The sequence below is a fragment of the Salvia hispanica genome, chromosome 1 (genome assembly GCF_023119035.1).
Source record: "Salvia hispanica cultivar TCC Black 2014 chromosome 1, UniMelb_Shisp_WGS_1.0, whole genome shotgun sequence".
Classification (NCBI taxonomy): domain Eukaryota; kingdom Viridiplantae; phylum Streptophyta; class Magnoliopsida; order Lamiales; family Lamiaceae; genus Salvia; species Salvia hispanica.
The window spans coordinates 41,777,228-41,804,171 of record NC_062965.1 but is presented as its reverse complement, the minus strand read 5'-3'; the positions used below and the strand labels follow the sequence as shown (position 1 = coordinate 41,804,171).

Genomic DNA, 26,944 nt, shown 5'->3' with positions numbered 1-26,944 from the left:
ATTTTGACAAAATGACAATAAATAATTAAAATAGAGGTAAATTAAAGTAAGACAAAATAATGTACATTCTCCATTCCATAGTAGTGGAGTCATTTTTCTTTTTAGTTAAAGCTAGCACAATTCTTGTCACTTACTTTACTCTCTCTTACTTTATTCTCTATTCATCTCCTACCTTTTCATTTCTTACTTTATTCTTCCTTTACTTAACTCACTTAACATAATTTTTCTTAAATCGCGTGCCGAGAAAAAATGTCTCCAATATCGTGGAACGGAGGGAGTAGAAGAGACTCTCCTCTATAAGATGGATGTCTAGGATTGAATTGATAGAGTTCGGATTGCAGTCTTGTGTGTTTGTTAAGGATGAAATTTCTTAACTCAGATAATTTGCGTCGAACATCGCGTGAGCTATTGCCCGACGATCACTTCGGCGTCAAATTGTGTAATGAAAGGTAGTCGCCGGAGCTTTGCCGGTCGATCAAACCAGGAATGATACGATAAAAGCGTAAAGATAAAATAAAAGGATAATTGATATTTCTTGAATGATTAAGAATACAATATCTCCTATTTATAAGACTAACTTAGGGAACAAGAAAATAAAGATCCTAATAATATATGAAAAGATACTGTAGATCATTAATTAACTAAATTATGATATGAGGGATAATCTCCTATATATGCACGTATCAACTCCCCCACGGTTGAAATCCACCATGTCCTCAATATGGGAACCAATAACCACGGAGGCATGTATTAACTAAATTATGAAACTCTTGCTGTTCATCAATCCTCCGATCACTTCCAAACAAAACTACATCTCCCAATTCGAAATATGTATTTATTTTCCTTGAATTAGCCAAGATAGCATCGGATATACATTTAGGCCTAATATCTCCCACTTCGAATGAGGAAATGATCTCCCTTTCCAATCTCTTTTTCTGACCGTATTCATGTAAAGTTTTTCTTGCTCTCCACCATCATGATGTGATACATATTTGCCACTGTTCTCCATGTTCCTTTTTATTCTAAAATCTTCATTTACAGGGGTTGGAGTTTGCTGTAAGTATAAATGGCCCATAGACAACCAGTGTAGCACCTTTAATTTTATCAACTCCAAAGCCATTAAAAGCAGACCGGAAAAAATTGTGCAAATAATAAGGTTGCACAAATACCTTAACCACAGACATATCGAACCAAGAAGGCGACACACGGAGCTTGGGGGCGGTGTGTCGTGGTGCGGAGGGATCAACCATGAATCAGCGTCCAACGATGTTGATCGATGATTCATACCTGCAACACCCTGACATGCAATGAATCACTTAATAATTTCAGCGATGTGTTGTCCGCCATGGAATTGCCCAAATCAACTTTAGCTTGAAGAACCTTGATTGGAAAAGCACTCAGTTGCATCGAGCACTCAAACTGCCCTTGAACTTGTTCCTCCTCGCGCTTGTGATCCTGACTGGGCTTCTTCTCCTTCTCAGCCTTTTCAACTCCACGAAAACTAGCAGAAGAATCAAGAATCTTCTCGGTGGAATAATCAAATCCATCCTCAATGGAGCCATCCTCCTCTTCTCTCACATCAATCGGAGGCAATTCTTATGTCCGAACCTCATCCATGATCGACATCTCTATGTCACTGAAATCAGAGATAGGTTCAGCGAAAATCTGAAATTGGGCATGCTACGGTGGGTGCGGCAAATGTTGGATTTCAACAAACCCATTGGCAGTGGTTGAGATCGGGACAGTCGCAGTGGGTAGTGGTGCGGCCATCGGTGGATACCAGCCGGGCTGTGAGTGTTGTGGGGGTGGTTGTGGCCAGACGAGCGGGGTCTTCCCAGTGCAGCGCTTTTGTCCAACGGGCTGATAATTTGGTAGGGTAGGTCTGCGGCGGCGGCTGCGGTCAGTGGTGGCTGCCGGTAGGTTTCGGGACGTTGCTGGAAGTAGGGTTGTGGCGGCTAGGGATAGTTATGAAACTGTGTCGTGGAGTCAGCGGTTGTTTGACACCGGAGTGATCGTCGGGCAATAGCTCCCGCGGCGTGTCACACCTCAACCCTTATGACTTATACACTTACTATAAATAAATTCAAAATTTAAAATGAATAATCCACACGTCAAGTAAATAAAACACACATTATATAATTCTGAATACCAACATTTATCAAGTACATATTTCAAAACATTCTAAACCGTAGTGGGACCCTGAAAGGTTGCTTTTCTCTATGCGTTCAAATAGGAAATAGCAGGTTCCCTAGATCCAGCAAGTCCACCAGATCACTCGGTCTAGGAACTCGTGGGTCGCGAGGAATCCCGGTCGTCGGACACACAGAGCACTTTTTCTTTCAAAAAACCCTCAACCACTTTACTAAACCTAGTATAGGGAAGTAGGGATCGATCCCACAGAGAAGGATGCGTAATACTCATGTTCAAGGATTTGGGAGTGTTTTTGGTGTTGGCTGCTGCCACGCATTTTCTTGCGTTGAGGAAAATCAAAAATTAACTTGACTTGGGAACTTTTAAAAAAATTCTTAAACTAACAGCTAGACCTAGGAAATAAACCTACTGTGGGGACCATGTCTGAAAAAGCAAGGTACGAATGAAAAGTTGGCAGAATAACTAACTCTTGTACCGACTGACAGTGACATCGTCTTCTACAACCAAAATTGCGTAAAACTTCTTAAGAAAAGCAGCATGAGCAAAATAAAAACAGAGCTACTGACTTGAAATCAAATTTATGCATAATAACGAAGAACTTAACAGATCTGCATACCCTAGACGAAGTAAAATAGAAACCAAGAAGAAGAAAAACAAGATCTATCGAACTACTATCTTTCCACACGTCGAATACAACCTCAGACGCTAAATCCACTCCGGATCCAAGCGTCCGACATGAACTCCAAACAGCAGAAACTCTCCATCACGTCAAACAACCACAGATCTGTCACCAAATTCCACATCAAACACCTCAACATCAATATAAACAGAGATCGACATAACAATTGAAGAAATAAGCTAACAGCAGAGAGATCTATGCAAAAATGACTTGAAATTTAACCACTAAACGCAGATCCACAAACGGTAAAACAATTAAGCATCATCAACATCAAGGTCGACTCCCAAAAGTGAAGTTCGACGGTGAAAACAAGCAAAACAACTGAAATTAAAGGTAATTGTATCTTCGCCCTCACTCGGACGGTGTTGCCAAACACAAGATTTTCTAGAAAGTACCCTTCCGATCACGACTACCCCAGATCCATTCCCAAGTGTGTGTAAAGTGTGTGAGCTAAGAAGAGTGAAAAAAAACTATATCCCTTGCGTTGCATGCTCTTCTATATATAGGCGTTTGAGTGGGCCCAGCGAGGTATAGATAAGACTTTGTTGCCCTCAGCTGTAGACTCCTCTGTCACGCAAATTTTGCTTGTAAATCCTGCTCACTTCGTTCCTTTCCCTCGCTAGACCATCTCCTTCATTACTTCCTTGATCTAGCGATTTTCTTCACACACCTGGCTTAGGAAACGTGTTAGACCCAGCAAATTATAACATTTTTCGCACATTACCGATGCATGAAATTAGCCTTATCAAACTGAAGCGTTGGGTTATGAGAGTTTCTCCTTCCTGGGTCAGGCTATTATCATTCCTGTTTTTAGACCATTTCCCCCCCCCGGACTTCGTCCAGCTTATTCCTCCTCTTTCTGTTTTTTTTCTTTTTTTTCGTTTATAAATTTTCCTCTGGACTTTGTCCTTGCCTTATTCCTCCATTTCTCCTTTCTTCTGGACTTCGTCCAGCTTATAACGCATTTCTTTTCCTGGACTTCGTCCAGCTTATACCTTCATAACCCAATTCCTAATTTTTCTCCTTCATAGCTCTTCTTCCCTAAGCATTCAGTGGTGGCCCTTAAACATGTGTTAGCTCAAAGTTATCTGAGGTTTATAACTCACTATATAGTAGGGCTTCACAACTAAGTAAGTAGAGGCATTCTCCGTCGTTCTTGCTTCACTCAAATTAACTAGGCTTATTTAAGGAAAAAGCTTCTAAGTTGAAATGCCTCCTATCTTCAATTACTTTCACTAAGGGGATCATGCCGTATTATATCCACTGGCTCATGTGACAACACTTAAGACTAACAGACTCTTAATATGCAACACGGGTAATGCATTGACTCCTCTCCCCCTCCCACTTCACTCAAGCTTGTCCCTAAGCCATCGTCGTGAAGGGGGGAACAGAGAGATCAATGCAAAATAATAAAACAAAATAATAAAACTTCTCACACTTAGACCAAGCAATGGGCTAAGTGGGTGAAGAAACACAGGAAACATAGGAAAACAAACACAACAACAGAAAACACAAACTTCTGACACTTAGACCACGCAGTGGGCTAAGTGGGAGAAGATATAACAAATATTAAACACATATATAACAGGTAAATGAAAAAAAACGAAAAGAACGGCATATCTCCTTTTTCACGTCCTGGACTTCCTTGCGCAGCTCTTCAACCTCTTCACTCGGCATGGCTTCCTCGGCTTCCTCCGGCTCTGCCTTCACCTTGTCTCCCAACGAATAGAAGAGAGTCTTGGTGCCTTGAGTCTGCAGCAACCCCTTGTTGAAGAAATAATCAACACTAAACACCTCTGGGGGTTCGCACATGACTACTAGTGGAGCGGCCTTGGCAATTCTCATGTCTATATTTCTCTGGAGGTAAGCGCCGATGAGGTGGCAGGTGTACATATGACGCCCCGGGTTGCTCGTCATCTGGTGGCACGCCTGCGCCAACCAAGTATCCGAGGTGTACCTTAACACCCTTCGCCATGCACCATGTGAAGTAGAGATCGGTAGTAGTGAGAGGCTGAATTCGCACTTAGCGCCCATCAAATTATAGGCTGACAAATGTTTGAGCAAAGCGGAGAATTCGGTCTTCAATATGGGAGGCTTTGGAGTAGCTGGATTTAAACGCCCCCTGATTTAGGGTGCGTGACCAGTTCCCATGCTGTCTGTACTTTGAAACCAGGCGTGTTCTTTGGCATCCCGACCATCCTGTCATTCCACGCCCCCTCTTCATCTTCTGCCTGGGTGAACAACCCCATCCGCAAAGACCACTCCCTAATGCTCAACTCGTACTCCTGATTAAAAAGTCTGAATGTGATAGAATCCGCGTCCAGGTCAGTGGTATTCTTCAACCGAAAGGTGGAGAAGAACTCCCTTGCTAAATCCACTGGTACCCTCTCTTGACTGTGCTGCAACAGCCACTCGAACCCTATCGCTCGGATACAGGCGCGGAATTCTTTGTCACATGCGATCATTTTGAGCTCCCTTGAGCTGTACTGCTTAACTACTGACTTAGCCATCTTCCCGGCGCTTCACCTCTCCTTGTATACCGCGATCCTCTTTTGATCGTCGAACCTTGCCTCATCTCCTCTAGCAAACTTTTAGTCAGCCAAATTACCGGGCGTCCTAGAATTGGCTCTTCTTCAGCCTCCTCAGAGTTATAGCTGGGCTCAGGGATGGGCTCGTGCGTGCTCCTCGACAGAGGTTTCCTCGATCACAGGGGAAAGGGTCTCCTCGACCTCCTGGACGGACGGAGGTTTCCTGGACCGGGTGGATGTAGTCGCCGGCGCCTTCCCTTTTCTTGCCTTCTCCTTGGCCAAGCGCGCCTCCTCTGTTGCGTCAGGAACTAAGTCATCGACTTCATCAAGGAGACTCCTCCTGGTGCGCCTCCTTTCTGCCCTCTCATCAACCTTGGGCTCACTTTCTTCCTGGTCATCAACCCAGGTCCACGATCAGTTTCGACCACTTCTTCGAACTCTGGTACTTCAGTTGAATGTAGATCTGACTCCGCCTGAAAGCTTTGCAGGGGTTTCCCCTTCTTCAACCAACATCGGGGTTGCCCCCTCGATATAAATGGGGTTCTCCCCCTTGACATCCTCTAGGGTTGCCCCCTCCATCCCACGAACTCGGGGGTTGCACCCTTCAGAAATCAAGCAGGGGTTACATCCCAGTCTCAGCGGGAAATAGGGGTTTTCCCCTGCTCAGCGATTCTCTCCAAAGTAGGGGTTTCCCCCATAGTAGTCTTTTCAAACATAGAGGTTTCCCCTCCCGCATGCTTTCATCTAACTGAGATTTCCCATCACGAACTTCAACGCGAAATAGGGGTTTCCCCCTGCACTCCTTTCCCTACCCTCAAGATTAGGGCTCTCAGTTTCTTTCCCTTCTGTTTGTCTCCACCAAGGTCTCGTCATGTGTCGGTTCACCATCCTCCGACTGTTTGTGTAATGCCTCCTCCTCTTCTTCCGCCTCTTGCGAAGGGTTTCTGCATGCGGTGGTGTAGTGACTCGCGATCCTTCTTGAGAGATTCGCCGATTTCATGACTTAGTCTGCCGGAATTGTGGTGGCCAGTGAGTCAGCGCGAGACGGCATTAGGCGCGGAGAATAGGGCCATGCACCTCTTTGCTTTCTCTATACTTCCCACCTTCTGCGTCAACTCGGCCAACAAGGTTGGGTCATACTCAGTGCCCTTGGTAGAGTCCATCGGTGTAGATCTGAAAAAATGAAAAGAACTGGGCAATTTTTGGTTAGGGTTTCGTCCGTTTTTAGAGAGAGAAAATTAAGAGAGAAGGAAGAGCAAACAAAAATTTCGTCTGACGTGAATGACTGGAGAGAGAAGGACGACGGTTGCTTTTCTGGTGAAAAGATGGATTTGCGGTTGCAGGCGTGATGTAAGCAACCGTACGTCTCCAATTATCGGCCAGAATTTGAAATTCGAAATATCTTTTCCCTCCTTGACTCCTTCCTTCAGATTCTCCTCCTGGCTAATTCCCTCGACCATGCCCTACAAAATAAAGAAAATGAAGGTTCCAGACCCCTAGGTCGAGGTTAGGGCATAAAATATCGGTTCCCCTTGGAGTCTGGTACTTCAAAAATATATATATATATATTTATTTATTTATTTATTTTGATTTTTTTTTAATTTTTTAAAGGAAAACAATTAAACTATTTACATCCGTGTTGTATTTCCGAGATTCCCTGGTTCAGTTTTGAATTTTCAAATCATTAACTTAACCATGACCCCAGATTCATCGGAAATTACCCACAATATCCCTTTAGGCAATAATAGGGAGTGTGTGTAGTGGAATCTCGTCACGGCACACAACTCGGAAATGCTCCCTATAGACTTTCACTCTGACAGTTTACAAGGAAAGGAACGAGTTTGGAGTCTTGCCGGATGCTCCTTCTTTCCGTTTGCTCGGATACCCAGCGACGGTGTATGGGCCGATCCACTTAGATTTCGGTTTCCCTGGCATTAGCTTGTGAGACTAAAAAGGAGCACCTTGTCCCACATGAAGTTCCTGACCAGGAGGTTTTTATCACATCACCATAACCGTTCTTTGCTGTGCATGGCGGTCAAGCATTCCAGCCAGAAGTTCCTCAAACTCTTGCAATTGTAACTTCCTCTCTTCTTCGCAAGCTATCGGCTTCATGTTCATTTCTTTCACTTTACGCGATCGCCTTGTGTTCGTACCCACGGGTAAGTGACACATCTTACCAAACCTGAGAAGTCGGTAAGGTGACATTCCAATAGCGTTCATAGGTTACGTAGGCCCACAATAAGTCCCAGAGTCTTTTTTGCTCTAGTCTTCCTTGGCCAGTTAGCTGTTTTCTGTCTCGCCTTGATCTACGCGATTAGAAATCTGCGGCCATTAGGCGAGGATGGTAGGAGTTGACACTCGATGGTGTACATCGCTATTTTTCATCAAAGCACCGATGGTACGATTACGAAATGTGTTCCTTGATGCAGATGATGGCTCTAGGAACTTCCGTATGTTTATTGAAAATATTATCCTTTGAAATTTCGCCACCTCCTTGGGTCCTTGAAGTTGTGGTGGCCTTGAAACTATCCATAGATACATAATCACTGCAACCAATCTGTAAGTATTCCAACGGAGATGTGAAACGGTCCCATAAAGTCCATTCCCCACACATCAAAATTTACTTACACACGATCAAGGATCAGAGGCATCTCGTCTATCGCCAATCCACACACAGTACCTTTGGCATCTCTCTGACTCTTGTGGAACTCAAAGCATCCTTATTGATGCTAGCCAATAAAATCATTTGTCGAGAACGCTTTGCAAACAACTGTGGCCAGTGGCCTCAGCCTTGCGTGTGTGGTTTAACACGTCTCTTTGTTCCCATTGGGAGTCTGGCTTCTAATCCTTTGATCATTATTTCCACGAGGTAAGGATCATCCAAAATAAAATTTGGATTCGCTTCTAACCTTCATCCTGCAGGCTCAGGAAACTTCTTGAAATTGGCATCTCTCCCGTGACCAAGTAGTTGGCTAGATCGGCAAACCACGGTTCACAACGTTCGCGTGCGACTCCGCTATCAGGATTCCCTAGGCCAGAGTCGAGGCCAAGCGCTTCCCGAGTAAGGTGGTCTAGGAAATTTCTCAGGTACAAATGTTCCTCGGGAAAGGCATCGAGTATGGCCTCTTGTTTCTCCTTGGAAGGTCTCCTAACCGAATGATCTCTGCCTTATTCTCGTTCACTTTTATCATGCTGATCAAACTCTGTCAAAAGTAGCCAATACGGATTAATAGCCGACTCCTTCTTAGCAGGTAAGTACTTTATCTGCGTGATGCAGCAGAAGACTATAACCTTTGACCAAAGAAGGTAGGGTGGAATTTTTCAAAGATACAGGTAACATTTCACTTCTCTAGTGGTGTCATATTCTTGACTTGATTTAGTGTTTTGGAAGCATAGAAAATCACCATAGCTTTCCATCCAATTTTTGTCCTAAGGCGGCTCCCACGTGAAATCGCTTGCATCACGCATTATCTCGAAAGGATGATTTGATCGGTGCCGATTGTGGTGCGTCTTAACACCGTCACTTACTTGGTGAGCAGCCCTCTAAATCGCCGTCAAAGATGAATTCCCATCATTTTGTAACAACCAGTGAGTGGTTGAGGCGATTTGCAAAATCCTTTATAGACCTCCTATAGAACCCTGCATGGCCTAGGAGATCCTCTTACCTCTTTTTGGTTCGTGGGGTATGGTAATTTTGATATCACATCCACCTTTGCCTTATCTGCTGGATACCCCTCACGGAAACCACGTGACCCAGGACAATGCCTTCGGTCACCATGAAGTGGCACTTCTCGAGAAGTTCAACACTAAATGCTTTTCCTGGCATCTACGCAACACTAGATCAAGAATTTGGCTAAACAAGTATCAAATGAGTTCCCATAAGCGGTCAAATCGTCCATGAATATCTCAATGCGCCACTTAGCCCGGTCAGAAAAATGCTCATCATACATCGTTGAAAAGTCCGGTGCATTACACAATCCAAATGGCATTCTTTGCGGTATACATATATACCAAAAGGGCACGTGAATGTGGTCTTCTCTTGATCCTCACGGATTAACGTAGATTTGGAAATAGTAGTTGTATCCATCAAGGAAACAAAATACTTGCACATGATCTCTCGACATCTGATCAATGAAAGGTAAAGGAAAATGATCCTTCTTTGTGGCTTAAGTTTCAACTTCATGTAGTCGATGCACATCCTCCATCCTGTCGCTAATCTGGTGGGTACCCGATTCATTGCTTCTCATTTTTGACAACTTGTATCCCGGACTTCTTTTTTGTACCATATGGACGGGTGACCCATCAACATCGGGAATGGAGTAAATGATTCTAAAGCAAGCAACTTCAATACCTCCTTTAGGACCTCCTCTCGCATGTTCGGGTTCAGCTTCCGTTGTACATCTTGATGAGCCTTTGCCCTTCCGTCTAAACGGATGTGAATTAAATGCAGATCAGTTTCTATTCCCACCAAATCGAGAGAGTCCATCCTATTTGCCTTTTGTTCCTTTTGATGATGACCCTCCAACAACTCCTTCTCTTGTTCCTTGGTCAAGTTCTTGTTGACTATTCTTGGAAATGTCTCGTCCTCCTCCAAGTAAGCGTACTTAAGGCATTTGGTGGAAGTGTTTTCAGCTCTTTTTTCGTTCCATTCGTCTCTGGGGCAAGGGATTTTTAATGCATGAAATTTAGGTAAAGTCTCTTTCCCGACCCGGAGATTTTTCCAAAGCGACCACATAGGCGATCCCTTGGACCTAGCTGATTCCGGGCTTAAAATTCCATAATAACTCTGCTGAGCTCTTACGTCATCAATTCTTGTGTTCAGCATAAGCACCATCCCACAACTTTCTTTTGTCAATCGAATGGCTCAACTCGAGTTGTCGATTTGTTCTATTATCAATTACGTCTCAAGATATTCTTGGACTAAAGGGTTAATAACATCAATAGCGTAGAGATTCTCAACATCTGAAGGTCTTTTCATCCCACTGCATCTATCTTCAAGAGTATATTTTTCCCCATTATAGTCGAAGCAAATTGTTCCATCAAACACATCGATAATGGTCTTAGCCGTACGCAAAAATGGTCTCCTAAAGTACCACTGGGCTCGCGGACTCATTTATCATTCATCTTGATCAACGTAAAAATCAGCAGGATATAATTCATGCACTTTGACTATAATATTTTCCATGACTCCTTGGGGGCAAATGCAAGTTCTATACCTTTATTGGATCACTACCTTTAGGCGCAACCATTCTTACGGTTAACTTCTTATAGATCGAAAGTGGCAAAAACATTTATTGATGCCCCTAGATCACACATTGGCATGCTCCAACTTTGATATCCCCTAAAGAGATGGGTAATGTGAACATACCTGGGTGGTGCATTTCGAGGCATCAATAACGCACCTATATCTGACGTTACGGTTTTCTCCAATCACAATCTTCCCATCTAGCTTGGTTTTTCCCTGCAATAAACTCCTTGATGAACTTGCGAAGGCGGGCATTTTTCAAGGCTTGCAAGAATGGCAAGTTGATTTCAACTTCTTGAAAATCTCCATGAGATCCTCGTATCGTCCTTTTCTTCTTCGCCTCCTCGATATGAGTAGTTTTATAAACTGCGCATTTGTGGAAGTCCCGGTCACAGGTTTCATCCTTGCTTGTTTCCTTCCTTACTTACTTCCGCAGAGTTGAGGTCTAAGGCTTGGTCTGATCGAGCAGGATCCTAAATCTTCGCTACGGAAGTGCCACCGAACAATGATCTCCCTCGGTCCAGCGCCTTCCTCTTCTTGTTTGACTGCGTTTCCCTTCTTTAGCTTGCATAGGCAACTTTCTCATCGGTTCCAATGACATCGTAACCAGCCAGTCTCAAAGGTGATTTGACTAATGTTTGCTCGGTCTAGCGGTTTGTGTTGAGGAAGTTGGCCTTCATTCGCATCTCATTCAAGGAAAGCTGCCGATGCAGGAAAGTTGTTTTAGCCATCATGTCACGTAAACGGCTTTTTGTTCGGGCGAGCATCTTGCAACTTGTGCACCGTATCATTGTTGGAGTGTAGGATTACCTTGCATGGTCTGCTTGTGAATTTGCCGAGATCATGGACCATGTCATCGAAACTCAGCGTAATTACGAAGTGGAATTGACCAGAATTTTGTCCTTGACCTTGGTTGCATCGATAGTTGCCTTGATGATTGTTGTATTGGTTATTCGACCCATGATTTCACGATGGTTATTGTACTGGCCACCGACCCTTGATTCCACTTGATGAATTCGGTTGGGAGTTACGGTAGTTTCCTTGATTGTTTCTCGATGAGGTGGCACATAGGAACCGCAGGTTGTTCGATTTTTGTTTCCCAGAATTAGCTTGGTCATGATTCTATACCCAGTATGTTGTCATGTGACCTTTCACGACCAGTTGTTTGCCTCTCGGAGAAGTGTGCAAAGTCGTGGCGAAAAGGAGGTGGGTAGCTTTGATCATGGTCGGTCCATCTAAAGTTTGGGTGAGTCCTCCATGGACGTCCTACGTCTTCCTTGATTCCAACTCCATCAGGGATTCCGACTTCCCATCAATTTGCTTGAGCTTGACAACCTTCAGCCGCGGGTGGCCTTAGTATGGTTGCGATTTGCCTTCCTTTGACCGGGGGATTTCTCAATTTCCCTTTGGGCATGCGGATTGTATTTACCGATTGCATTTAGCAAGGCCTTTTCCGGTTGCTTGATCCTATCTTCCACCTTTAAATGTCTTGATCCATCTTGCATTGGCTGATCCCTGCCCTCCAATATCTTCGCGGAGTTATCAGCAGGCCTTCTTTGCCTCGATCGGCCTCCCGAGGTTTTCACAGAAACTTCGCTTGCCTTATTCTTGGTAAATTTCCCCCGCTCGAGGAGTTCATCAAGTCCTTCGATTCAGGGTTGCACCTTCGGCCAGAACAGATAGTACGTCTACGCTTCTATCATCCTGTGGTTTGGACAAGCGTCAGCAGTCCCTTGAAACAGGACCAATAAGAATCTCAGAGACTCATCGTATTCTTGTTTGCACTCCTGAATCTCCTTCTTCAAGGCATTCGTCTTGTTGGATGGAAAAAAGTAGTCAGAAATTCCAGTTTAAAATCCTTCCACGTGTTGATCGAGGTCCGGTGGAAGCCTTAGTAGTAAGTGTTCGCCTCCCCTTTTTGGGCAAACGTGGTATTGCACGCAGACGGTAGTCCTCCTCCGTCGCCTCGATTAGGTCCTTCTGAATGCCACAATTTGCACAGATTCATTTAAAAACTCGCAAGGGCATTCGTTCCTCCGTCAGAAGAACGTGGGCAGAACTCCTAGCACATTTGTTTTGATGTCGATTGACCTCCGGCGTGGGTTGAGACTATAGCGTGGCGGGTTCACATCCGAATGAGCGGTGGCGACCCTATCTTAGGATCAGGATCTACTAGATGGGCCATATTCGGGTCTTCCTCCTCCTCGGTCTCGGATTGCTGCGGATTCTGGTGGCTTGATCACAGGTTCTCTGGTCGACGGGAATTCCCTCCCTTTCACTCATTTCGAGCGGGAATGGATCCTCCGTTCTCGATCGATCTGAGTGGCGGTGGTAGATGTAGATTCCTTGACTCGCCACTGCATCTTGCTCCCTCCACGATCCCGGATGAGCTTGCCCGGCTTCAGTTAAGGCTTGTTGTTCTCATAAAGCATCAAGGAGGCAAACAATAAGAAATTAAAATATTTACACCAAATCCCCTTAAATGAAATAACAACAAGCGTGTCCATCAGCAAAAAAGCGAAACCAAAAGCGAAAGGTTGCTTTTTCTCTATGCGTTCCAAATAGGAAATAGCGAGTTTCCTAGATCCGACTAGAATGCAGATCACTCGGTCTGGACTGCGTGGGTGAATCAAATTCGTCGGACACACGAGCATACTCAAAAAAACCCTCAACCACTTTACTAAACCTAGTATAGGGAAGTAGGATCGATCCTGAGAGAAGGATGCGTAATACTCGTATTGAGGATTTGGGAGTGTTTTGGTGTTGGTACAACAGCATTTCTTTGCGTTGAGGAAAATCAAAAATTAACTGACTTGAAGACTTTTAAAATTCTTAAACTAACAGCTAAGACACAAGAAATAAAACCTGTGGGGATATGTCAAGAAAAAGCAGTCGAATGAAAAGTTGGCGAATCCTTCGTGCTCTTGGTAGGCATTCGGCGTGAGTGACACAGGCCAAGGTAGCCAAACTTCTTAAGAAAAGCAGCATGAGCAAAATAAAAAGCAGACTATTTGACTTTGAAGAATCAAATTTATGCATAATAGCAGAAGAACTTATGAATCTGCATACCTAGACGAAATAAAAAATAGAAACCCGAAGAAGAAAAACAAGATCTGTAGAACTACATGCTTTCACACGTCGAGAATACAACCTCGAAGCTAAATCCCTCTGGGATCCCGGCGTCCAGGCATAGCTCGAAACACAGTAAGAAACTCTCCGCTCATCAGATTAAAAAAAAAAAAAAATAGGAATATAAAACAACCACTGAATCTGTCACCCAAATTCCACATCATTTCAACATCAGCATAGCAGAGATCGACATAACAATTGAAGAAATAAGCTAGCAATGAGAGAGATCCTATGCAAAATGACAAATTGCTCACCCGTGTTAGACCCAGCAAAGTATAACATTTTTCGCACATTACCGATGCATGAAATTAGCCTTATCAGACCCTCTCGCCACTCTTTATGCTATATATTTATCTATATGCAAAAATGATGAGGAGAATAACACTAAATATATCCTCTATGACACACACTTAATATATCTATAATAAAAATGACAATATAATATACTAATATGCAAAATAATGCATGATTTTGGGTTAGGGATGTTACACGACGTTCGACGCAAATTATCTGAATTAAGGAACTTCATCCTTAACGTAACTCAGATAATTTGCGTCGAACGTCGCGGGAGCTATTGCCCGACAATCACTCCAGCGTCAAATTGTGGAATAAAAGGTAGTCGTTGGAGCTTTGTCGGTCGATCAAACCAGGAAGGATATGATAAAAGCGTAAATATAAAATAAAAGGATAATGAAATTTCTTGAATGAAATAGAAGAATATAATATCTCCTATTTATAAGACTAATCTGACTTAGGGAATAAGAAAATAATGATCCTAATAATATATGAAAAGATACGGTAAATCATTAATTAACTAAATTATGATATGAGGGATAATCTCCTATATATGCACGTATCAATGTTGCATATTGCAGAAGTGAGTATTTTAGTCAATCCCAAAAATTTAAATAAAAACGGATTTGGTAATATGTAAACTGCAAATACTACTTGGTAATACTGCAATAGTCATAGAGTAACACTGCAATCTGGTAAGGTAAAAAACTATTTCGAAGGTGAAAAACTATTACAAATGATGTAGACACGTAACACTGTAATATTCATAGAGTAAGACTGCAATCTGGTAACAGACTGAAAATAGAGAATACCGATTTTGCCCTTTTAGTGTTTTTTTATTTTTTTAAATTAATTAAAATAGGTTGCCACGTGGCAGCTTGAGAATCATACGATCTTCAGATCTAACGGCCTGAAATGGTGGTATAGTGTTACAATAAAGAGAGTTGTCATATTAATACATCTCTATAATACAAAGTTTAATTATATTTATCATACACACATACAAACACACAGTCGCACACACATACACATATACTTAGGGGTGGGTAAACGATCGGTTAACTGATCCTAAAAATTGGTAAAAGAACTAAGCGGAACTGACCCGATCAGAGACGGACCTAGCAAGGGCCAAACCATAGCAGCCCCACTGCGCTACATATATTTTTTTATGTTTTATTCTACAAAAAAGAAGGATGGTAGGGCTGGCAATTTTTGGCACGACACGAACCCGTATGAAATTAATGGGTATGTGTGAAAGCTTATTGGGTTCATGTCCTTATCGTGTCGACACGATAACGACACGAAAACTTCGTGTCGTGTTCGTGTTACACATTAAGAAATAATATTAATATATTATAATATTATTATTATTTTATTTATTTTAAAATTTTAAATTTTAAAATTTAAATTTAAAATTTAATATTAGAAATAATATTAATATATTATAATATTATTAGTATAGTGTCATTATTGTGTCGTGTTATGTGTTGTTATCGTGTCGTGTTGACCCGAAGTGATTCGTGTCGTGTTCGTGTCTGAAGGTAGCGGGTCGTGTTCGTGTTCGTGTTTGGAGTTTTCTTAACGGGTCGTGTTCGTGTTTGTTGTTATCGTGTCGTGTCATTATCGTGTCGATAACGACACAACACGTACGATTTATCACCCTAAAAGATGGGATGAGGAAGGAGAAAGGAAAAAGAATTAAATATGATTTTTAATTTATAGTTTTGTGGGGTCAACTATTAATTTAGGTTTAATTTTTTATGCGTCTAAGAGCACTCCCAATGGAGTTCCCTAAAAACTCCCTTATTTCTCCCTAACTCCTGCCACATCAGCGCCACATCAGCACCAAAATTTATCCCCAGTTTTTAGCCAAGTGCTACATTGGTTTCTCCCTTATTTCTCCCTTATTTCTCCCTAACTCAACATTTCATTTTTACATCATTATTTTTTATATTATTTAATTTTCCCTACAAATGTATTTAATAAATAGACTAATAATGAACAATTCATCGTTGTATTAATCATTGGAAAATATAATACAACGAGAAAAAAAAAACTACAAATAAAAAACGCAAATAAACAAAGATTTAAAAAAAAATGGGAATGCATAATTATAGTAGGAGTAATTTTTATTGAGAGATAATAACGTAGGCTTATTTTCTTGCATTTATAGCATGTTACTGAATTTAGTTTGAAAGATTATTTTGCATATCGTCGTAATATCATAATTTATGTGATCCATTTTAAAATTTAGTTAAAATCTAGTTAATTTATTTAAAAGTGATATATAAAACATGAATTTTAACTTTTTTTAGAATACATTTTTTTTCTTTTTATTTTTATTTATTTTAGCAAAACACTATTTTTAAACATCGTCAGAAAATGACATATTGTATCTGGACGCTGACAATATAAAAATAGTTGAAATCTTTCATCTTTCATTATATAGGGACAGTTTTTGGGAGCTAATTTTGGCGGGAAAATGATAAGGAAAAATTTGGTTGTATTGTCCATCTTTTTTTTATGCAAAGCTGCACAAGTTAATAGGGCTGCAGCTACAATGAGAGTAGCTGCGTGTATATAACTACATATGTATGCATAATAGACTTTTGTATCTTCTCCAGAAATTTTGCTTCTTCCCAAGAAATTACTCCTATTTTGCAGGTCTTCCCAAGAAGTAGCTTACACAGGAAGTTTGAACACTATCATAAATATTTGATGAACTGATACACAAAACAGAATTAGAATTACTACTATGGAGTGCTCCTTATTTTCTCTTACTCAAATGGCCACTGGTGTGGTTGAACCAGCGGATGAACACCTTCCATCTCGGCCCTGAAAGGAGATCCGACCATTCGCCCACGCTTTTCAATGCCTCTGCGCTCCGGCTAATCACCTCGCTCTATCTGGAAGATGGAGAAGCGCCGGAAACTAAAGCAGCAGCATCCGCAGCAGACGAATGTTGTCACGTAGAACGTCAAGGGAATCTTCGTCATTCCTGGAAAATTAAGCGGCGAGTTGTGCCATCGAATAAGCTAAATCAAAAGGAAAAACCGAACTGAGAGGAAAGAGGGTGCCTGAAGAATTCGCACCTACATATATATTATTTAGTTAATTTCAGGTTTGCATTTAAATTGATTGAGTTTCGGTCATCTGCAACTCCTAATTATATCTATTTTCTGTAATAATTTACCTGAGGAACCACTTTGTCATTGAACTTTCGAAATTGAATTGGGCAGGAAGTCGACGACAAGGGATAGAGACGGTGGAAGAGGTCGACGGTTTTGGTGGAATCGGAGGAAATGGGCTTCATCTACTGGGTTTGTTGTATTTTCGAATTGATGCAATGAATTAATTACCTGAAGAATGGTTGACGGAAACTGATGAAATGAAAATGAAACAGAGAAAAGGTTGAAGAGAAAGAAAACAAAATTTTTAGGTTATTATATTTAATGACTTGGACTATATTTGTTCAATTTTGTGTTTTAATTATTTCTTAACTTTATGCATAATTGTTATTTTAATTAGATGGGTGGCGGTTTTCAAGTATTACTAACTTTTATTTTGTATAATTTGTGAGATTAGTATAATAATAATAATAGTATGATATTTAGTTTAATTTGATGGGTGGCGGTTTTTAGTATTAATTTTTTATTTTGTAATAATTTATGAGATTAGTAGTAGTATAATAGTATGATATTTAATAGTAATAAATTTACCTATATTTATGAATTAGGATTCCTTTTGTATTTTGTTAGTTCGAAACTTCGAATGGTTTTTGAGTTTTTATATCATTTCTTTTGCTCAATTTTAATAATGTTGTACTTTTGAAAAGTTATTATCCTTATACGGTCATATTTAGTGTTTCAATCTTGAGTAATGTAAAAGAAAATTCTAGAGCATCGTAAGTGACAGAATCATCATTACAGCCTAATTACATTAGAAGAGTAAGTTAGAGAATCAGATAATCCATCTTAGCATTCTTCGAAAAATAAGAGAACGAAGGTGTTGTGTGAAAGAAATCTGTGACAAAGAAAGAAAAAATTAACAAGAGAAGAAACCAGTCCATCACCCATTCTGGCGTTCTCATTCTCCTATCGTTGCCTCCACGAAGCCAACATACTCACTTCTCTCAAACGGTGAAAGACACAAAAATCGTGCACACAGTCACAACCACACGCACCTACAGAACCACAACCAAAACAAAGTAACTCCACAGCCAAAAACATTGATTTATGAAGATGATTAAAAAAACAAAACAATTGTGCTTTTAATATTCATGCAATTCGAAAGTGTATATTTTTCAAAGTAGTATTTGTTTTTTTAAGGGTCGCTTTATGTTCATGTTTTTTATACAGTCTATTCGTTCAATAAAGATGTCTCACTTTTCTTTTGAGTTTGTCTCATTTACCGTATGTGGAAGCATAATTGTTCTATTTGAAATGAGTATACATAATTGTTCTAATCAACATATGTATCGTTGTTAAATTTGTGGTTGTCTGATCAACATATGTATGCATGTAACACTTGTGGTTTTTATTAATCCTCATTTATGTTGATTTATTGAGAATATGTAATCAGTACGTAAAAATTATTTGGCCCGTGCATAGCACGGGTGTTATAACTAGTTTATTATTTAATATTTAGATTTTATATATTATAAGACTGACCAAAAGTTACTAAATTTTATAATCTGAGCGAATATATTTTGCATTTGAATTGATTATGTATCTGTGTTTTCATCAATTTATAAATACAGTACGTAAAATAAATAAAGGAGGTAAGGATAATAAAATGCTCCATAATTTTAGATATTACTATATATAGTAAAAAAAAATTAATAATTTTAGCACTTGTCTTATTCAAGTGTCTGGTTCCGTCCTTGGACCCGAACTTTAGTTCGGTTACTTAATTAATCGACTCGGTTAGAATCGATCGGTTATTGGTTATACCGAATGATTCAAAGTCCAACACTTCAACTTTTAAATTTTCACTTTTCATCTACTTTTATTATTATTATTATTATTATTATTATTATTATTATTATTATTATTATTATTATTATTATTATTATTATTATTATTATTATTATTATTATTATTATTATTATCAAACATGTCAATTCAATTTCATCTCAATTCAATTCCTTCCAATTTAATTCTATAGAATTCCAATTCCGTGTAGCAAACGGAGCCTAAATTATCTAAAAACTTTTCGATGATAATTAAGTAAAGCGATATCCTATTTTTAAAATAATGTTTAGGCACTTTATTGAGTTTGATAGGTTTTATTTTTAAAATAATGTTTAAGCATTTTATTAACTTTGAGATACTTCCTTCGTCCAGGAAAAATAGGTCATTTTCATCTGTTCGGTACGTAATTCAAAAGATAAATGTTGTGGGCCAAAATTCTTCAAAAATAGCCTTCAGTTTAAAATTTAATTGAAAGCATTAATATTTTGGGTATTTGTATTAAATTTTTGTATCATGTCAAAAATTATTTAACCATAGTCAACCGTAAGACAACACTGCCTATGCTGTTGATGGAAGTATAGAAGACGATCCTTCCAATGCTGAGGCCATCCACAGTGGCAAAAAAAATGTCCCGATCTCGTCTCGGAGGGACGAGATGCCAGCGAGACGGCGTTGTGGGCGTCGTCTCGTCCCCATCTCGTCGCCAGCGCGTCCCGCGTCCCGTCGCGGCGAGGCGCCCCGCGAGACGACTCGCCACGCGCTTGGGCGACGTGGCGAGCTCCGGTTCGTGCGTGACGCCCACTCGCCGTCCCGCGAGTGGGCATCGTTTATATCCGTTAAAATTGATTTTTTTTTTTTTTAAATCAGAAAAAATTCAAAAAAATAAAAAATATATATAAAAAAAATTTCAAAAATTATACTAGCCGTTTATAGCCGTTTTTTTACAAATTTTTAATTTTTTTAAAATTTTTTAAAGCCCCAAATCACTTCTATAAATACCAAATCATTCCCACAAATTATCCACCATAAAAAACTCTCTATTCTCACTCATACACACTACATTCTTCATTTTAAAACATTTTTCTTCTCCCAAATTTAATCAATTCATGGGAAAAATGGTTGGATTTGGCTCATTGATTACGTAATAAACAAAATATTGGTCAGCAAACGGAACGCTTACGTGTCGTAACATAATTGGCAAGAAAATTCTAGAAGTCTGGTGTATTCTCTTCCGTTCACACTATATAAACCTTAGTTTTCACCAGACTTTCGAAATTTCGCTGCGAATATTATTTTCTGTCGGTTTTGTGGACATTCTTTCCTCTTTCCTCAGGTATGCTACATGTGCTTCTTATTTCTTATGTTTGGTTTGTTTAATTATAACTTTGTTCAATTGACTGGATTTTCTCTTGTGAAAATTGAAGCACTCGCACCTTTTTCTCTTCATTTTTGTATGGTTTATCCGAGATTTATTTGTAATTGATGTAATTTTGAATAAAGATATTTAATGTGATTATAGATCAGATCAAATAGAAGCCTAGGCGTTTGTCTCGGGAATTTACTGTGTGGAATTGCGTATTAATGTGGATTTTTGAATAAAGCTATTTAATGTGATATAAATTTTTCGTTTTGGAGAAGTTAGGGGTAAGGTCTTCCCAATGTTAGAATTTTTATCGAATATAGTCTTAGATTGGGCTAAAATTGCAAGTTGCGATTGCTAATTGACATTTTCTGGTGTTCCTATTGATGATGCTATAATAGATTGCCTAGATTTGTTATTTTATTTGTTTCAATATCTTCATCATTTTGATTTATTCACATTCTATTTCTGGGTGGATGCTGCTTGCTTTCTTGTTCGTTAAGCTACTATTATTTGGTTTATTCCCATTTTGGTGCACCTTTTTGAATTATAGAAATTGGACATCAAACAGATAGATATCAATATTTTGTATGCTTGCATATTGTGGATCTACTTTAAAGCTTTGTCCAGTTTTTGTTTGTAATCTCTTTATTAACTTGCATTAATCTGCAATTTGAAAGTTGTTTTTTCTTTAAAGTTTATACAAGTTGATTAATAGAACCAATAAGCTTTATGGTGCATTGGTGTTGTTTGTTACTAATATTCAGCATTACTGATTTGTTCCCTTCACTGTCCCCTGAACCTAGCTTGATCTCAGTGTCCATTTTTTTGTAGGTCAACCTTTCATCCTATCTCAAGTATTTTTCAATTGGACTGGTGAAAATGGCTGAGGTATGTCTTATTAGACTGCATGTGATCTATTAGTGAATTCTTAATCATGATCGACTAAAATGTGCATCTGTGAAATGGTTTGTAAGCTTACAACTTTTGTAAACATGCAGGATGGTTACAAGGTCTCTTTGAATGTTTATGACCTAAGCCAGGGCTTGGCCAGACAACTATCTACAACATTTTTGGGAAAGCCTATTGAAGGCATATGGTAAGAGGTTTACAGTCTCAAAATGTCGAATTGGCTGTTGAATGCGGATGCCTTGATGTTTCTTATCGCCAAAATTGTTTCTGATTTTTCAGGCATACCGGAGTTGTTGTATATGGTAATGAATACTATTTCGGAGGTGGCATACAAAGTGCTCCAGCTGGTTCAACTCCATATGGGACACCAATTCGTGTGATAGATCTTGGCACGACACATGTGCCTCAAGACGTATTTGAGGTGTACTTGGACGATATTGGTCCACGCTACACAGCTGAAACTTACAGTTTGCTGACTCATAATTGCAACAACTTTAGTAATGAGGTTGCCCAGTTCCTGGTTGATGCTTCAATACCAGATTACATCTTGAATCTCCCGAATGAAGTTTTGAGTAGTCCGATGGGTGCTGTCATATGTAAGTCACTCCCCTATGATGTTATATACTCTCCTTTTTGTTCCCTTCTTAGAAATTTGCTTCCTAGTCTCTCCCTATTTATTTTGAATACAAAAATAGTGACAGAATGTTTCCCTGATGAAATGGGTTGATAAGGCTTATAAGCTACGAAGCTAAGGAATTTGAAATTACTTTCTTAACTATAACTATCACAAATGCATCGTGGTAGTCAGTTGATTCTCACTAATAAAAGTTTTGGAGATGCTGTTTGCATAAGATTTGGTGCTAGGAAAGTAACTTTGAAAGCTCATTACATGCTAGCAAAACATGTGCTCAGTTTCATGGTAGGAACCAAAAGTTTTATCACTGATGCAGAATCTCTATGCTTGCATCAGAAAAGCTTTTTGATATTTTGTTTTGCATATGGTAGGTTCCTAGAGTTGTGTGAGGTTGGATTGATGAGTTCATCTCTCAACACAACTCAAATTGAAGGAAGAAAAAGGCTTAAAGAAAATAACTACCGCGTAACGTTCTATATCTGTTTGATGTGCAGTGCCAATGATACAGAATCTCGAGGGCACTTTGAGGGCTGGTGCAGTTCCCCAAGCTCCTCAGTTCAGGCCTTCTGCGGTTGCTGGTTCAAATCAGGCGGCAGTTTCTTCAAAGCCAGCTAATGGTACTACCGTCCAATTGACTAAGAAGAAAGTTGAGGGTGATGCCAGGAAATCTGAAGCAGAATTAACAAAAGGTGTACATGAACAGACGCAGACCAAAAAGGTGTCCTCTCCTAACGGTGTAGGAGGTGCTGTTGGTAGAGATCCACTCGGAGATGCTCGGAGCAAAGTCCAAGAGGAGATCAGCAATGAGTTTGCTGCAATTATGGCCACTGGGGATTTGCGTGCAAGTGAGGCGGCAGCTCTAGCAACTAGGAGAGTGATGCAGAGATACGGCCATATGTCCACAGCACAGAGCTGAAGATTGAGGACTATTATTTTCCCACAAGATTTAGGAATACCATTCTTCCTGGGAATTGATATTTGGACCTTATTGCGATTATTACAAAATATAATTTCTTAGTTTTACTTGGTTGACATATTGTTGTATGGAATCTTCACTGTTTTAACATTTTACTATGGCAAACAGATAACACCAAACAGCTACTTTTCTTTTTCACTTGAAACGATATAGCTGTTTATATTACATGTTGTACACTCGCCAATGCAAAAATCTATTCCGCAGCATCTGAAAGGTGATTGTGAACATTTGTTGTATTTCTAGTCTGCAATTCAAGATGGGATTCTCTAGTTGTTGAAAGAGCATCTGAAGGGAAATTAAGGCCAGTGAAACCAATCAACACAGCAACAGCTCCAACATAATCCAATGGATGAGGTGCAATCCCTCTCAATGAATCCACGATGATCGCCAACGGTACCTGAATTGCGAGACCTGCAGAAGCCACAGTGGTCGTCGTAAGGAGCACAGCCTTGGCCCATAGATAGTCGCTCACCACATTATCTAGTAAACCTGAATATTGATATATGTAGTGAGTAAAAACAGCATTGCCAAGAGCAAAAGCAGCGAATTAACGTATCCAAGAAAAAAGCATGAGTAATGGAGGAGCAGCGAAATAATTATACCTTTTCCAACGATTAAACCAAATTGCTTCCCAGTGAGAGTGTTGAAAAGCCCGAGCTTGGAAAACGCAAGAATGAGAGCCACGGGAAAGAATATGATGAAGTTGAACAAGCCCAGGAATCCAAGAAATTGTGCCATGCTAACATGGCCTTCAGCTTTATCATCTTCATCAGGCAATTTTTGGCGAATGAGTGTTACATAAGCAGCATAAAATGCTGCAGATAAAAGAGAAAGAAAATCTCCGAGCACAGGATGTGGGGCATCCTTATTGGCTCCTGCATCCGAGTCTCCAAGGCTGACAACGATGACTCCTCCCATACAAAGCAGAACACTGATGAGCTTCACCCAAGCGAACTTCTCGCCCAAAAACACGAGAGCAACTAGAAATGTGAAGAGACTGGATGCACTGCTCAGGATGGTATTGGACTATACACCAAAAGAGAATCATATTAACTAAAAAGCCATGAGATATACATACATAAAAACAAGAATGTATCAAGTTCCTTACAGTAACTGTAGTGTATTTGAGGGAAAGGTTAAAAGTGAGCTGTGCCATAAACCAAATGGGGCTGATCAAGATGCTGACTTTGGCAACTCTCCAACGCGTCCAACGCCCTTCCACATCCAATTCCAACCCGACCGCTTCAGCTTCAACTTCACCATCATTCGATATCTCGTTATTGGGAAGCAGAATAGCCTCTTCTGAAACCTTAGCGTCTTGCAATGCAACATCATTTCTCCTAATTAGCCAAGAGAAAATGCTTCCATTCCTACACTCCAAATACCTCCCAATTTCTACTAATGGTATGTACACAAAAAACAATGAATTGCAAATGTAGGTGACCAAAAACGGCGAAACGCCCTCGTCTACAACCGATTGGACAACGAAACTAGCTGCAATCCATATTGTTGCAACTGCAAATATGTAAACCAACCCTAAAACCCATCTCCACACTTGATCTCTCATCACCCCAATGTCTCCACAAAATCTGTGAATATCCTTTTATGTTCCAATATTGTCTTGATTTAGAAATCTATATCCAATCAATGAACAATACTTTCAGTCAAGGCAATTTGAGACAGGGGATAGGGATAAGCTTGAGAACAATCAAACGTAAATGAAAAATGGAACAACAGAATAAACCCTGAAAATATCTACTACAAATTTAGGCGAGGGCCATCAAGATTGAAGTCACAAATTATGAGCAAATACGACATTTGTGGAAAAATCGTGAAGATAAATATTGATCGAGATAAAAACAAATTGATTAATTTCAATTAATGCAGTAAAAAAGTGTATGCAAGCAACAAACCAGTTGGAAGTAGACGAGGAGATCTTTTTTGTCAACGCGTGGAATCTTGTAGTAAAAGAGAGATTTGAAGAAGTTTCCTGGAAGCGTTTTTGATGGAATAAATCATCTAAAAACTTAAAAACGCATTAGTCTTACGGTCCCTCCATCTCATAGAAATAGGTTTCGGCACGGGTTTTAATTTATAATTGGTAAAGTAAGAGAAAGTAGAAAAAATAGTTGAAATTGTACAGTGGGTGGTTGGACCATAAATGATAAAGTAAAAGAGAAAAAAAACAAAGTTATTATAAATGGATATGGACTATTCCTATGGAACGAATTGAAAAGAAAATATGGTCTATTTCTGCGGGACGGATATAAACTATTTCCTTTTTATGGAAAAATTTATCTCTCACATTAATATAAATATACTATTTTCTCTCTTCACTCAACGCACAAAGTACGTCTTCTAAAATATCGTATTGTGTGTCATTTATTATGGGATATTAGAGCTAAACTTTTCTCGAATGATGAAGATTGATGATGAAACATTAAAATATTCTGAAAATGATATTGGAGAAATCATCATTCTGATGATATCATTATGCAATATGTTTAATCACCCTGATTATTCTATCACATTTTTCCTGCTCTTAATAATGTTATTACTAACTATACAGTAGAGCTTATTTTCTTGGATGGAGCTCAAGTTGAAAGAAGAAGGTTTTATATGTAACAACAGAAAATGATCATATTCGCATTTAATTAAAAACACAAAAACATTTATTATGGTTGCATGAATTATTCTTGTGGGGAATCATTTAAAAATAAAATCCTATTCATCTTGAGAGAATTATTGGGACTGGATCCTCTGTAGTGGAGAGGAAACACAGCACCGTGCTGTGCCTTGAAACGGCGACGCTTTGCCCTCTTTCTTGCTTCTTTTTCATTCTTTTTTTACATTACCGTTCCATATCTATTATTTTGCCCTATACTAATAGTTTAGGGCTTAGGGATTCCTTATAATTAGAATTAGAATAAAGGTAATTAAAAATTGGTCCTGAACATATGGTTATTTTACGTTTTTGTCCTAAACATTACCTTTTGGATTTTTTTGGTCCTGAACATATGGAAATTTGATCATTTTGGTCCTGAACATATGGAAATTTAATCATTTTGGTCCTCCGTCAACATTTCCGTTAAAAATTAACAGTCAACGGATTTAATCCGATTTTAACCAAATTAAACTTTTAATTATAATATTTTACTCCCTAATTAATTGCCTAATTATTTTTATAAACATATTATTTAATTTAATCACCCTCTTCACATTCACGCAATTCCACTTTTAATTCCAATCCACACACTCTCTCTAAAAATGGCGCCGTAAGGCCGAGAAGGCTCCCGCGGAGAAGAAGCCGAAGGCCGGGAAGAAGCTTCCCAAGGACGCCGCCGCCGGCGACAAGAAGAAGAAGAGGAACAAGAAGAGCGTGGAGACCTACAAGATCTACATCTTCAAGGTGCTGAAGCAGGTGCACCCCGACATCGGGATCTCCAGCAAGGCGATGGGTATCATGAACAGCTTCATCAACGACATCTTCGAGAAGCTGGTGCTGCCTGGGGAGCTGGCCAAGCACGCTGTTTCTGAAGGGACGAAGGCGGTTACCAAATTCACCAGCGCTTGATTGCTGAATTTTGGGTGAATTTAGGGTTTATGTCAATTAGGTTTCTTTGGACTTTGGGAAATTAGGGCTTTTGTGCGGAATTATGTGTTTATGCTATGAATGGATGTTGAATTTTTAAAATTGGTTCTGGTATTGCGATAATTGAAGTTGAATTGTGGACTGACTATTACAAATTTTTTGCAATAGATTTCTGTAAATCAACGTTTTCTTTTCTTATTCCATTTGTTAAAGTCACTTTTTTGGCAGAATACTATGATTCTGGTTAATTTGAGGCAAAAATAGGTGAAAGAAAAGAATTTGAGTTGTGCCTTCAACTGAAAATAAAAGTTGAATCTCTGTTGGAATTGTGTGTTTTTGCTATGAATGGACGTTAAAATCAAAATTAAAAGTTTAATTTGTTTAAAATTGGGATTAAATCCGTTGACCGTTAGTTTTTAATAGAAATGTTGACGGAGGATCAAAATGATCAAATTTCCATATGTTCAGGAC

General features: G+C 39.6%; 3 protein-coding genes across 3 annotated transcripts; 2 read left to right on the top strand and 1 right to left on the bottom strand.

The window, feature by feature from the left end:
• Positions 1–20,266: 20,266 nt before the first annotated feature.
• LOC125200594 (desumoylating isopeptidase 1-like) lies at positions 20,267–23,019 on the top strand. The gene is made up of 5 exons (XM_048098254.1): positions 20,267–20,332; positions 21,194–21,250; positions 21,361–21,458; positions 21,551–21,867; positions 22,400–23,019. Exons 2-5 carry the CDS (start codon positions 21,242–21,244, stop codon positions 22,819–22,821), a joined length of 846 nt encoding a protein of 281 aa, XP_047954211.1. The 5' UTR covers positions 20,267–20,332; positions 21,194–21,241; the 3' UTR covers positions 22,822–23,019.
• Positions 22,991–24,889, bottom strand: LOC125200593 (uncharacterized transporter C405.03c-like). The gene is made up of 4 exons (XM_048098252.1): positions 24,795–24,889; positions 23,990–24,515; positions 23,484–23,907; positions 22,991–23,370 (listed from the first exon to the last, which is right to left on the bottom strand). The coding sequence occupies exons 2-4, from the start codon at positions 24,446–24,448 to the stop codon at positions 23,075–23,077; spliced, it is 1,179 nt and encodes a 392-aa protein (XP_047954209.1). The 5' UTR covers positions 24,449–24,515; positions 24,795–24,889; the 3' UTR covers positions 22,991–23,074.
• On the top strand, positions 24,780–26,630 carry LOC125197052 (histone H2B.3-like). The gene is made up of 3 exons (XM_048095751.1): positions 24,780–24,879; positions 25,025–25,071; positions 26,162–26,630. Exons 1-3 carry the CDS (start codon positions 24,780–24,782, stop codon positions 26,453–26,455), a joined length of 441 nt encoding a protein of 146 aa, XP_047951708.1. The 3' UTR covers positions 26,456–26,630.
• Positions 26,631–26,944: the final 314 nt, after the last annotated feature.